General features: G+C 39.7%; 1 protein-coding gene across 7 annotated transcripts in view; it reads right to left on the reverse strand.

The window, feature by feature from the left end:
• Window positions 1-169: 169 nt before the first annotated feature.
• Window positions 170-15,221, reverse strand: part of LOC138945641 (monocarboxylate transporter 12-like) — a 43,326-nt gene continuing 28,274 nt past the window's right edge. For 2 of the 7 annotated variants that reach the window (XM_070317118.1, XM_070317116.1), the window contains exons 7-10: window positions 14,731-14,781; window positions 13,115-13,298; window positions 11,225-11,285; window positions 170-7,182 (exon numbers count right to left, since the gene is read on the reverse strand). In XM_070317118.1, the coding sequence (XP_070173219.1) occupies window positions 11,249-11,285; window positions 13,115-13,298; window positions 14,731-14,781 (272 nt within the window). In that variant the 3' untranslated portion in view covers window positions 170-7,182; window positions 11,225-11,248. The remainder of the gene's footprint in view (window positions 7,183-11,224; window positions 11,286-13,114; window positions 13,299-14,730; window positions 14,782-15,221) is intronic. The other 5 variants (XM_070317121.1, XM_070317120.1, XM_070317117.1 and 2 more) reach the window with 5 other exon arrangements.

The raw sequence follows: 15,221 nt of genomic DNA on the forward strand, positions 1-15,221 counted from the left end.
GTGTGTGTGTGCGTGCGTGCATGTGTGTGTTCCCATGCAAGTCAGTGTGTGCATGTGCCTGTTTGCATGTCTGTATCACTGATCAGTGGCCTGTATGTATGTGCTAAATTGTGTTGATGCAAGCATATCATCCACATATTTGTCCAGGTCCTTACAAACACAAACAATATTAGACTTGAAGAAAGTTCAGTTTTATTTAGAGCAGAACAAGGATGAACAAGTTCATGACTTGTACAGATCACAAGTGAACAAGTAGATCTTGAATTAACATAGATTCATATGTAAAGGGTGAAAGTCATACAAACTGTTCAAACAACCACATGCAACACCATCCCCTCAACACACATAACAAGACTCATAGCACCATGCACACAAAAAGTAATAAAATTAATTTGCATTTTTTTCAGTTTTCAATCTGTTAAATCTTCACAGAAAAAAGGGCCTTAGCCAGCTGAAAATGTATAAGACAGAGAAGAAAGTTGAAAAAAAGAGAATCCTGAATTGTGTCTTGGAGAAAGATGAAGTGCAAATTGTAACTGATCCAGAGGAAACAACTATGTACACAGAATTGAGAAAAACAATTCCAACAATTTAATCTCCATATATAAAGATCCCCCACAGATTTTCTGAGTGAATATTCTAGCTTATATACAGAGGATTGCGTATACAATACATACAGGTACACCTTAAAGGTGAATTGCATTGATGTCTGCATTGTTTGGCACGCACAACACACAAATGACAGGAGACAAGGACGGTACACAAAAACAATTTTACAAAACAAACTTTACAACGTTCGTACAGCTTCTTGTACTGGTACACAAAAACAATTTTACAAAACAAACTTTACAACGTTCGTACAGCTTCTTGTACTGGTACACAAAAACAATTTTACAAAACAAACTTTACAACGTTCGTACAGCTTCTAGTACTGGGCTTCATAAACACTACGGACACTTTCAAACAATCAACAAGAGACGTCCTATAATCTCCGGTATCATTCTCAGTTTTTGAGTTTTACAAAGAAACCCATTTTAAACAAATCTCTTAAAGAAAGGCTCAGAGACTCTGTGCTTACGGGCTTCTTATGAGCAGTGCAGCCCATTCTAAACAAGGTTGAATTTGCCCATCAACATTTCTGGTACAACTATTAAAAATAACCTCCAGTCCTCCTCAAAACAAACAAACAAAGCAAACGCAGACTAACAATATCAACAACTCAATATCAAAACATATTACATTTTCAACAATACAAATTTTCCCTTATTCTAAAGTTCAGAACTTGAAGCGTTGACAAAACATACCCTCTCACACAAAAAAAGATGCAAATCAAACAAACAGCAAAACATACAACTTTTTTTTCTTTCACATTTAAATGCAAACCCCTTGCACTGACTGACCGCTGGCTGACCATAGTCGATTTTTGTTTTCATGTTTTCATAAATATTACCATCAACATTCTTTGCAAAATAAAAATATAAGATTTACAGTTGGGACCTTTTCTGTCATGATTCAGACTTTGATGTTGTACAACACTGTTTTTCACTTCCACATAAAAAAAAGTTAATGTGAGATCATCACAGAACGTAATACTTTCTTGTGATTGTGGTGAAATCTTGACTCACCATTAAAACTACATCACAAATGTTATCTAAAAGATGTTATTCAACACAACTTGCACACACTGACAAGATTTGTTTGTTTGTTTGTTTATTTGTTGCTTAACGTCCAGCCGACTACGCAGAGCCATATCAGGACGAGGAAGGGGGGGATGAAGGGGGCCACTTGTCAAGCGATTCATGTTTACAAATGCACTAACCCATTACTTGTGTCCCAGCAGGCTTTAGTAAAACTAAATTAATACCTACTGGAAGATTACCAGTTTCCAGTATGTTAAAATAGGCTTAACCTATCTACTGCTGGACTTACATCAGAACACTAACAGATTAAACTATACATGAATCGCGAGACAAGCGGCAAGAGAAGAGATTTTTGGAAAAAATACAGGTGAATGAGCAAGAAGGCAGAAAAAAGAAAAGAATTCATGAAGAAAAAGAGAGCATGACAGGAAAGAGGAACCAAAAATCTACCTAACAGCAAACTAGAAAGCTCCTGCGGTTCCAAAAACAGGAGGGGCCTTTAATTTCATAACCGCAGTGCCCCACTGCGGGAACTGACAAGATCAAAAGGCGAGAAAAAAAACGCTTTCAAAATACACATTAGTTTACAGCACTTGTAAAAAAAAACACAAAAAAGTGCGTGCTAATCTAACTTTTTTCCCTGCAATTTCTGAGTACATGTACTGTGATGTTTTCACAACTGCTGAGTTAAAGCATAATTCTTCACCAACCCCCAAAAAGGGCCTACAAGTATTTTGCAACCAGAAAATGAGCAGACTTTTCACATCTGAATCTCACTGTGTTTAATTTCTCTTTTGCTTATAAATCTCATTTACAAATAGAAATAATCCTATACATAATACCAAATCTGTAATAATAAACCAAAACTTCTATTCTTGCCACAACATAATAACCTGAGCAATCTGAGGAAGTGGACACATTTACAGAAATCTCAGTTGGTAAACTGCTATGTGAAGAATGTTCAAATCCCATAAAACTGTACAATCTTATGGGTACAAACTTCATATTTTTCCATAGTAAATGCATGATACCTTTTTTGATTATTTTCATCTGAGGTCACACACAAAATCTGTATCCCTTTAATTAAATTAAACTTTTTTGTTATGCCTTTTTTTCATTAAATCTGCCAATTAGCCATGCATGTTTATGTAAACAATTTTTTTCATGTATTTATTCACTTCATTACTTTTTCTTTTTTTAGTAATGAAAACATGCACTTAAAACTGGATTTGCTCTATCACCAGTTAGAAGTTAGCTGTGAGTCTCCAAGTGGTCAATCGTTAGACATACTTAAATCTTTTTTACCCACAGATAAGAAGATTCCACTGAATTAAAATAAATTGTCAAAATGAGACTTACAAAAATAATGTTACAAAACCTCCAGAATTACTTGGCTCCAACAAAGTAACAAGCATATCATTTGCATTTCTTGTTCAGGACTAAGACGTCATTTAAAAAAAAATATTGTGTTTTTTCTCACATCAGAATGCAATAAAGCAGAGATCACCCATGGACACCTGCCTCAGTTATTACGGCAACTGAAGAGGAGAAAAGAAATTGCACTAATTAGCTAATATGACATCGTGAATTCTGTTGCATGATCACAATTTTTTTTTAGAAAAAGCACAAATAAATTAGCATATTCCTAAAATAAAAATTCAGATTGTCATAATGAGGAATGCAGTGCAAAAGTCAATTTCAGACACTTGCAAGACTAACTTTGTGCAATTTAAAACAAAACTACTTTCACATACATATAATTTATGTTGGATACCATGGGTTGACAACTCTCGCCATCAGTACCACCTGACCACTGATGAGACACAATAGTACAAAAACAATGGTCCTCCTCAGGACTAGATTACCTTGTGATACGTCCCCCACCAAGGGACTTTGCTCTGTAAATCTCGGTCCCCCTTGAGGAGGGTCTGATGCCCCCATTAGGCTGTCTGCGAAGGGATACTTATTTCTCTCTCTTTCTTTGCTAAGAGATTTTAACAGATCTCGGAAGAAAGTCTCTGCTGACTTTCAATTGTTTCTTTCACAATTTCTGATGTTTATAACTCTGCACATAATGTCAGCCTGAGGCATCAAATTGTGTTATATTTTCTTGATTTATAAGATCATTGGTAAAAGGATCTAGACTGACTGATGTTCATGAATTGAACATAATTTTGAAGAGGTCTTTTTCCGAGTACAGTACTCATTTTTCAAAATGCTGAATTATTATCACAGAAGAAATCCTTCCGAAGTTGTGCACAGTCACATTAACTTTTAATACATTTTTGTATTTTTACACTCTTCACTGTTTATTTCCAAGTTCATACTTACACAGGAACAACACCCTACACTTTCACATAGAATCTATTAGATTTGTTTGTTTGTTTGTTTGTTTGTTTATTTGTTGCTTAACGTCCAGCCGACTACGCAGAGCCATATCAGGACGAGGAAGGGGGGGATGAAGGGGGCCACTTGTCAAGCGATTCCTGTTTACAAATGCACTAACCCATTACTTGTGTCCCAGCAGGCTTTAGTAAAACTAAATTAATACCTACTGGAAGATTACCAGTTTCCAGTATGTTAAAATAGGCTTAACCTATCTACTGCTGGACTTACATCAGAACACTAACAGATTAAACTATACATGAATCGCGAGACAAGCGGCAAGAGAAGAGATTTTTGGAAAAAATACAGGTGAATGAGCAAGAAGGCAGAAAAAAGAAAAGAATTCATGAAGAAAAAGAGAGCATGACAGGAAAGAGGAACCAAAAATCTACCTAACAGCAAACTAGAAAGCTCCTGCGGTTCCAAAAACAGGAGGGGCCTTTAATTTCATAACCGCAGTGCCCCACTGCGGGAAGAATCTATTAGATAGCATTCAACAAAAAGAGTCTCCCGCTATGATGTTCATAAAACCTTTCAACTGCAAATATTCACATCTCCCATTCCAATATCATATGGAAAAAAAATATCCTTAGAACTGCCGATGTCAATAATAAGAAATTCTAAAAAACAAAAACAACAATTCAAATAATTTAGATAAATAATCAGTGCTAACTCTTTTCAAAAGCAGATCATTTTGTTGACAAATAAATACAAGCACAGTTGACACACAAAACAATTAATGAACAGCTAGCATAACCAAAACTGAAAGCTCTGTCTCTATAGTAGTTTCAGTTCATATGTACATCAAGTAAAACATGACTGTTCTGGTCCTTTAAATTGCATGTCCTCATCACACACTTTTTTGTATTTCCTCTTACAGGTGAACCTCAGCTTAAAACCTCATGAATCGCAGGGTGAAATATCAAATAAGACACATACAAAAAAAGGTATGTAAAGATTCCAAAAGACATTCTAATTAAGAAGCTACTTCTTAAACTTAAGTGTTTTTAAGGAGCTACTTCTAACACTAGTTATTTCGAAGGTTTGATGTCATGACAAACTACCATTTACCAGGTTTGGTGCAGATTTCACTTTGGGAAATCAAAAAAATTTCAAAAGGTTCCCCAAAATCTTTTTGCACACAGATTTGGATTCAATGTAATATGACTAGGTTCATCCTGCACAAAATTGTACACAATTCTATATCACAATACAGCAAATGAACACAGAGAAAAATCCTTATATCAGACATGCCGAAAAGCAAACATTATTTCCTTTACCGCAAAGCAATGCAAATATGCAATGATTTCTGTCATAGTTTTCGAGACATTTTTACCCCCCTCCCATTCTTACAGTTAGCATGCATGTAAATACACATTTTTTGTGAATCGCCGTGAGCTCTGGTGAGAAGGGGGCGATTACTAAGTAAAACATTATTATCATTATTAAACATATTTCAAGACATGAGACTGTAGTGAGGGACAAATGAGTATCTCAACATGTTTCAGACAATAATTCTATCATACTGCTTGACAGATAACATAAATTCATCTCGCACATCACACGCCGAGCATTCATTCATTCAAACTTCAAAAATCATCAGCTTTGAAATCTCAAGACCCTTTACATTTATGCAGGTTGAACTTTTCTCAAAAATCCAAAATCCAACAGTCTTTACATCTTCAACGTCTTAATCACACACATGCAGGACTAACAGTAACACCCCAAAAAAGTGAAAAACCTGAAAAGCCAGGGTCCCGGCGGTGCCCCCCAGAACTGAGGCTTTTTTTTTATTATCTTGTAGGGACAAAGAACAAAGTTTTACTTTAAGAAACCGGATTTTCCGGTTTTAAAAATTTTCATAAAATGGATTTCCGGCGAGAACCGGAAAGGTGTTAGCCCTGCACATGATGTACGTGGTATCCAGCAGTTCTGTTGCTTCAGCACACCAAAACAGATTTCAACAGTCACAATTATCAGCTCGCTCCAGGGACTCGGTTGTACATTCGTGAATACTTCTTGCAAGTCAGGGATGGCCAAATCTCAACATTTTAACTCGCCAGCCAGGTGAGTAACTTCAAGAAAGTCCCTAGCCTGGCAGAAATTTCACTGGCCCGGTACATACCACAGTTGATTTGCAGTGTTTATATGGCTTTAAAACCCGATATTACAACCAAAAGGGTCGCATTTGACCAGAATTTTCATTGGCCAACCGGGCGAGTTGCCAGGCGGTTTCTACTAGCCCGGCGGATATTTTACTCGCCCCTGGCGACCGGGCGGACGATATGGCCATCCCTGCAAGTGGAAACGAGTTCAATCCAAGTATGCTTAATTCCACTGCAACCTGTTGAGCTTACTGTGTCCTTTTTATAACACCTCACACACACAGCAACATGTTATCCATTACAGTTGCTCTGTCCGTCTGCGAAGCACAGCATAGCAAACAAGTTGCCCAGGCAACAGATCACACAGTTCAATTCTCATGATTATTTCTCCCACCAAAGATGAATGACAATTTCATAGTTGACACAAAATTTCACACAAAAATCCTTCATTGAGAAAACCAAGTAATGTACCAGACATCTGTCTAATTTTTTTTTAAATACACCATGAACATTTTGTTGACAGCTTTGACGTAATATCTAGAGAAAGTTGTAGAAGATGGTCGCTAATGTTAATCTAGTATTGGTACTGATAAAACCATTCACTCTTAGTTGTAACACTCATCAAATGCCCTGTGGTACATATATTTTTCACGGAAAAAAAAGAAAAAAGAAAAAAGAAAAAAAAAGATATAAAACGAGTGCTGAAAGGTGTGCACAGATGTAATCCCTTTCAATGGAACACAACATCAAATTCTAAAATGCTCAAATTCACTGTGTGTTAACACTTTCTCCTTCTTTGTAACTTCTGTCAGTACAGTGGAACCCCCATTTTAAGACCTGATATTCACAGATTTTTTTTAGGTCTTAAAACGGAGTTCCACTGTAATGTGTTTTCACAGTCATCTCCTGTATGCCAATTACACACTTTTGAGTGATCCATGTCCACAGCAGCTGATGCTCAGACCTCTAAGCACAAGTCAAAAATCCAAGCGAAATGCATCAACCTCGTTCGATGTCACTTCTGCTATACGTTGCTGATGAGCGTTGTATCACTGCGAACAAACAAACAAACAACTCACTGTGAAATTTCAAACCGAACAAGCAAGCAAGCCTGCAGAGTATTTGGTTAAACGCTATAGAGATGATATACGAATTTCGAAAATAAGTTTGTCAGGTTTGAATGGGTTGTAAAAGAGTGAATACCCTTGCTTTTACTAGGACAAACAAATCACGAGCCAATCACAAAAGCGTTGGGTGTGTCAGAAACATGTGGACAAGAAGCACACAATGTGTGGATTTATTTGTCTCACTAAAAGTAAGGGTATATATTTTTTTTCACAGCCCATATACAAACCCGACAGTCATTTCTGAACATCGTCTATTTCTATGAGACTATAATATTAGTCCCCAAATTGTCAAATAGAGAGAAACTGGAAAGCTACACCAAAAAAGATACACGTTTCTGCAAAATGAAGTAGTATCATACTTGTAATGTTTAAAATCCAAAGCATAAATTTACTTGCATTTCAGACATGTTTTTTTTCTAGACATGATACATTAAAGGGAGTTAAGATTTCACAGAAATTGTAATTTCTTGAACATTGACTTAATACATTGTATACTCTGTTTACATTCACAGTTCTGGGACAGTAGGGAGTGCAGTTAACTATTTTACAGAAGTGTAATTCAGAGCAAATAAAAGAAAATGTAAAATTGCTGTGTAGCATGAAGCAAGATTATCATGGCATGCTATTGTTTCCTAAACCACAACCACGAGGTCAGTATATAATATCAACCCAAGAAGTCAAAATCATTGTCAGAAGATTAATCAAAATGTCCTTCTTTCTTTCTTTCTTTCTTTATTTGGTGTTTAACGTCGTTTTCAACCACGAAGGTTATATCGCGACGGGGAAAGGGGGGGGGGGGGGGGGGGAGATGGGATAGAGCCACTTGTCAATTGTTTCTTGTTCACAAAAGCACTAATCAAAAATTTGCTCCAGGGGCTTGCAACGTAGTACAATATATTACCTTACTGGGAGAATGCAAGTTTCCAGTACAAAGGACTTAACATTTCTTACATACTGCTTGACTAAAATCTTAACAAACATTGACTATATTCTATACAAGAAACACTTAACAAGGGTAAAAGGAGAAACAGAATCCGTTAGTCGCCTCTTACGACATGCTGGGGAGCATCAGGTAAATTCTTCCCCCTAACCCGCGGGGGGAAAAATGTCCTTCATAAATGGTCTCAAAACTTTAACTTTCATAATAGTAAATCAACCACATGATATAAACATTTTTGGACATAAAACCGACTGAACCTTGTTTGTAGTGTATGTAATTGAGAGAAATTTTTTTTAATAGTTTTCAAACCAAAATTAATTTTACTACTATGTACTGTGAGGTCTAAATGACTGACATCACTCAGGCACACACACATTAAGGTGCTAGGAAAAAGCTTCTGCAAAGTGTACAGGGTTTAATAAACACATAACAGCAGCCATCAAGTTTCCCACATTCGGAACATACACATTACATGTCATCAGCCACAAGAAAAACAAATCTAGCCAGGGGTCGACACTAACTTATTTGGCCTGGGGCCACACTGGCCCCAGAGATGGAAATTGCTGGGGCGGTAAACAAAAATCTGGGGCCCACTCTCAGTATTCACGTGCGGCAATGCATTGCCTGTTTTTCTTCATCGTACTGAAGCCAGGGAAATTCTTTCAACCATTTGACATTGAAATTACGACAGCGCTTCGCGCTTTTGGCTGCATCGGTCTCCTTTTTTCGTTTCTCTCCACCCTGTTCTTCATCTTCATTTCCATGTCTTTTTACACCAGGGATGTGTCGCCACATTTTGCGTTTGGCATTTGAAGGCGATACTTATCTCTCACACTAAAGAGCGCAATCTGGGAGTTATTTCCCTTGCGGCATTGTCCTTCGACGATTTCAATGGTTTTTTTTCTTGACTGCGGCATTGATCGTAAATCAAATTTCAGTGACGACTTTGACTGGCGATTTTTAGTGATTGGCTCTGGCATTAGAATTTTCGGTTTGTCATTGTTGGAATTTATCCTGGGCGGAGTGGGCCCCAAGCTTCGGCAATGTTTGGGGCGGAACACAAAACTCTGGGGCGTTCCGCCCCCCGCCCCCGCTAGTGTCGAACCCTGCTAGCTGTTATAATACAAAATAATGCGACTACTGAACCTCTGTTTCAGAGATTTTCAAACAAAACTGCTGCTGCAGAATAAACTCGAAAGCTGTCATTCACAAACAAGCGCACAGAAATATGATAGCTTATAATACATGAAGGCAAATTGCAAAAATAACTCTGTTGTCGGGCTTGTATGGGTTGTGGGAGAGTGACTTTTTCTTACAAACATTGGAGGGGCATATGCGAAGGGCCATATCAGGGCGGTGCTGCTTTGACATATAACGTGCGCCACACACAAGACAGAAGTCGCAGCACAGGCTTCATGTCTCACCCAGTCACATTATTCTGACACCGGACCAACCAGTCCTAGCACTAACCCCATAATGCCAGACGCCAGGCGGAGCAGCCACTAGATTGCCAATTTTAAAGTCTTAGGTATGACCCGGCCGGGGTTCGAACCCACGACCTCCCGATCACGGGGCGGACGCCTTACCACTAGGCCAACCATGCCGGTCAATGCTGGGCATACTCCCATGCAAAAAGGGGAATATGCTTTAGCAATCATATTTTTGGTAACAATTTTCTGACATTAGCGAAAGAAACTGTCTTTTTGTGCTGATCGAGCTACACTACATGCAACTCCCTCCCCATACATTTGTTTAATCTAAGCTTTCTTTCAATCAAAGAATTGAACAAACTACGCAGTAACCAAACGAGTGTCACCTATCTGCGTAAGTCACTGAGTGTTGCCCCATTATGGATACAAGAAGTAGAATTCCATCCAAGCAGCCACAATGAGAGATAATTGCATTTTACAGTAATTGGCAGAGCAAGTAAAGTCAAACCTGCCCTGCCGACCACCGCTTGATTACAATCATCTTCCCCATTACAACCACCCCAAAGCCGCCCCCCCCCCACCCCCCAAGGTTGGTTTGTTTGTTTGTTTGTTTGCTTAACGCCCAGCCGACCACGAAGAGCCATATCAGGGCGGTGCTGCTTTGACATTTAACGTGCGCCACACACAAGACAGAAGTCGCAGCACAGGCTTCATGTCTCACCCAGTCACATTATTCTGACACCGGACCAACCAGTCCTAGCACTAACCCCATAATGCCAGACGCCAGGCGGAGCAGCCACTAGATTGCCAATTTTAAAGTCTTAGGTATGACCCGGCCGGGGTTCGAACCCACGACCTCCCGATCACGGGGCGGACGCTTTACCACTAGGCCAACCGTGCCGGTCCCCCCCCAAGGTTCTTTTCTATATACATTCAATTTTCCATAATAAACACCTGTCCACAAGGACAATTTTTTATTTGTGCGTGTGTGCTGTCCGAACGCCTGTTCCTTGTTCCGGTGTGCTTTCACACCGCCCCGTCCCAGTACACAAGGACCTGTTTTGGTTGGTTCCTTGGGCCGTCGTTATTGACAGGTTCGACTGTATCACTTTCTTTATTTGGTGTTTAATGTCGTTTTCAACCACGAAGGTTATATCGCGACGGGGAAAGGCGGGAGATGGGATAGAGCCACTTGTCAATTGTTTCTTGTTCACAAAAGCACTAATCAAAAATTTGCTCCAGGGGCTTGCAACGTAGTACAATATATTACCTTACTGGGAGAATGCAAGTTTCCAGTACAAAAGACTTAACATTTCTTACATACTGCTTGACTAAAATCTTTACAAAAATATAAATTCTATTCAAGAAACACTTAACAAGGGTAAATGGAGAAACAGAATCCGTTAGTCGCCTCTTACGACATGCTGGGGAGCATCGGTAAATTCTTTATCGTCCCAACCAATATGGGACTCCCCCTAACCCGCGGGGGGTGACTGTACCACACCATCCGGACTATGAAAATATTAACACACACACACATAGCAGTTGGCAGGTGAATACAAAAGCAGGGAGGGAAAAACCAGCACTGGGTACTAACATGCTTTACCCGTGGTGGTCTATATCAGCACATACTGGGCTGATCCATGTATCGATGTCCTCTACATGTCACACCACAATGCAACAGAATCAACACAGAAGATCACACACAATGCAACACCATGCGGAAAACATCGTATTCATTATGCACACTCATCTTGCGCTAACATAACAACATCTCATCAACGTAAATTCTTTCACCACCACAAAATTATCTTAAAGATCAAAACAGACACTAGGACGACAATGCAACAAAGCTGTAAGTATTCAATTTACAAGAAAATGTGCCACTCTCTCTCTGTTTGAAGTAACATTAACAAGCCCTGTGTGTGTGAGTGTGTGTGTGTGTGTGTGTGTGTGTGTGTGTGTGTGTGTGTGTGTGTGTGTGTGTGTGTGTGCTTGTGTGAGTGCTTGTTTGTGTGTATGTGTGTATGTGTGCATGTGTGTATGTGTGCAAGTGTGCATGTGTGTGTGTATGTGAGTACTTGTTTGTGTCTGTGTGCATGTGTGAGTGTGTATTTGAGGATGCATGCCCCAAACCTTATTTTACTACTTATCTTTTCAGTTATGAAACCTGGGTTTGAGAAAGTGTAACTCAAAGTTTCACATGTTTTTAAGTAAGGAAAAGCTGACCACAAAGTCAATACAAATCAGAATGTGATACATGTATTTACAAGTAGTTACAATAAATCAGAAATACACAAACGTGAAGATTCACATTCAAGTAACCCCAAGCGACAAATAATAGAAATCAATCGCCATGCCTGGAAACAAACACAGAAAGCAAGTGCAGTTAAACTTGCCAACAGTAGTATTTCTTCTTACCACTACTTGCATGACGAAGATAAATCTTTCATTTCAAGGACCAAATCTTCATCAACTTTGATTTAGTTGAAATTTCCTCCGAAAGCGACGTATGGCTGCCTTAATGGCAGGGTAAAAACGGTCATACACATAAAAATCCACTCGTGCAAAAACACGAGTGTACGTGGGAGTTTCAGCCCACAAACGCAGAAGAAGAAGAAGCTTTAGTTGAACAACACTTCCCCAACTTATTTTTCTTTCCTTCTAATAGTTATCAGGTCAACTACTGTGATCAATCTAAGCATGGCATTCAACATTGTAATTGCTAAGAATTCTACAAAACGTGTACAATACACTTGTATCTTGACTGGTGTCTAAGTCTACAGTTCCAAGGATACAGTATTGGCGTTAACCAGTAATTACCGGTATTTTACCGGTTGAAAGGAGAAAATACCGGAACAAAGTTGGCTGCCGGTATGACCTACCGGATGATTTTTTAGAACTACCGGGGTTTTTTCGATGGTAAAATAATAAAACCAGTACTCTGACTCTTACTGGTTCCAATGACCAGCCCACCGTTTTTTTCTGGACGGTTTGCATCATAAAAGTTTGTGTACGGGTTTGAAAAAATACTAGTGCCATCACGGGTACAACTGCCCTTGCCACATGCTATTCTGAATGGAACATGTCTCTATGCAGTCCCACGTGCCTGAGGAAACAAGACAATAGACTTTGTTTTAAAATAAATCATTTTATGCCAAACAACACAGAGGGAAAGGAGAAATGGGAGCATTTAAGGTTGTTGGGACCGCCAACCTTTAAAACTAATAAATTAAACAAGGTCATCCCGACAAGGATGGACAAGCCTACGAGTTTACCTGCATGTAAGCAATAAACATCCTCCCCTCCCCCAGGAACCGACACACTGGAAAACCAATGAATTAAACAAGGCCAGGTCATTCCACGATCATCGAAAAACCTACGAGTTTACCACAGGCAAGTTTAACTGCACACTACAACACAAAATAATTCTAGTGCAACGGAAATAAAAGTGTCTGCCTCAGGGTCAGACGATGCTTATACGCACACGACAATGTCATCAGCAAGCATGGGCACCTTCTCCTTAGTGCTTCCCAGCTCGTCCAAAATGAGCGGGACTTTTTGAATGTCGTCCTTCTCCTTCTGGTGCTCAAAGTCCTCCCTAGAGGGCGCCACGCAGCGCTTCAGCTTGAACATCACCATGATGATGGAGCTCCACAGTAAGCAGGAACCTGGGAAACAAAACTGTCGTGTTAGGCCAAGAAAAAATAATTCAGTGTTTCCTATTCTCTGACCAACCCTATTGAGACGGAAGCCGTGTCCCACCCCCGTGTCATCACAATGGCACGTAAAAGACCTTGGTCATTCTGCCATAAGTGCAGGTGGCTGAATACACCTAAACACGCAGACTCCGTTGCTGCTAGCTTTCCACTGGGAGGAAGCGACCCGAATTTCCCAGCGATGGGACAATAAAGTAATGAAAATGAAAAATGAAATGAAATGAAATGAAAAATGTTTCGTCCTGACCCTGGAACCTTTTTTGATCATTCATAAAAATTTTTAATCCAAAATGACAAAACTCGATTTTGCAGATTTAACAAGGACACATTTATGTTCTCTGACATTCATGGGACACAGCCTGTATGATTTCTGGCCCAACAAAAAGCAATGTATGTGCCTGTGTATATAAAAAAAATAAAAAAAAAGTAACTGACCTACCCACCATAATTTTTGGGTCCTAGTCATCAGAAACAAACACACTATTTTTGGGGGGCCTTATGTGAAGGGAGCTGCCGCTGAAAATTTACTCGGTGAGAAGGGATTGTCTGCTTAAAACAAGCTGTTTTGTTTGTTTATTTATAACACCTATCCTGTAATTTTCTCTGCGACAGATCTAACACAAATCCAAAGAAATAAAAAAACCTCTGCGACAGGCATGAGGCCAACAACAAAAAATAGTCTGTTTACGGTATCCCGACCGACCCTATTTTTTCGCGTGACCCTAGACTTTTTTTTGGCATTTGGAAAAAAAAAAAGTCTTTTTTAGCAAAATAACTTAAAAATGTTTTTTTGGAGAAAAATTTTTTTTTCCCGACCTACCGACCCTATTTTTTTGCCTATGTTACCGTAAACAGACTATTTTTGTTGTTGGCCTAACACAAATTCAACAAAACACACCAACAAGTTCCAGCTTTGTAATAATTTACTACTTCTTTTGGTGAAAAAGTAGGAAATATCCAAAAACCTGACTTTAACATCTCCCCACTTCCCAATCAACAAAATATGATTATGAATACAAGGAAGTGATTTTTTGTTAGTTAGTTTGTTTGCTTAACGCCCAGCCGACCACGAAGGGCCATATCAGGGCGGTGCTGCTTTGACATATAACGTGCGCCACACACAAGACAGAAGTCGCAGCACAGGCTTCATGTCTCACCCAGTCACATTAATCTGACACCGGACCAACCAGTCCTAGCACTAACCCCATAATGCCGGACGCCAGGCGGAGCAGCCACTAGATTGCCAATTTTAAAGTCTTAGGTATGACCCGGCCGGGGTTGGAACCCACGACCTCCCGATCACGGGGCGGACGCCTTACCACTAGGCCAACCGTGCCGGTAAGGAAGTGATAGGTCAAAACAGAACAAAAGGAAGTCAACTCACCAGCAAGGTAAAAAGCGTACTTGTATTCATTTTCTTCCTGAATGAGCAGACCTGAAACACAGAACAGAAATCATATCATTGCATGCCACCACGACTGCAACAACAGCAACTGTAAGCGTAATGAAGTAATGTAGGCTTCCTGATGAACTGGACAGCATGCAACTACAAGACAAAAAGTTGATAACCTTGGAAATCATCTGCCTTGTGGCCAGGGCTAAGGTGCATGAGACAGTTACAAACAGGGTGGGAGTCAGTTGCAAACAGGGTGGGAGTCAGTTGCAAACAGGGTGGGAGTCAGGGTGGGAGTCAGTTGCAAACAGGGTGGGAGTCAGTTGCAAACAGGGTGGGAGTCAGGGTGGGAGTCAGTTGCAAACAGGGTGGGAGTCAGTTGCAAACAGGATGGGAGTCAGTTGCAAACAGGGTGGGAGTCAGTTGCAAACAGGGTGGGAGTCAGTTGCAAACAGGGTGGGAGTCAGGGTGGGAGTCAGTTG

The sequence above is a fragment of the Littorina saxatilis genome, linkage group LG13 (genome assembly GCF_037325665.1).
Source record: "Littorina saxatilis isolate snail1 linkage group LG13, US_GU_Lsax_2.0, whole genome shotgun sequence".
NCBI lineage: Eukaryota > Metazoa > Mollusca > Gastropoda > Littorinimorpha > Littorinidae > Littorina > Littorina saxatilis.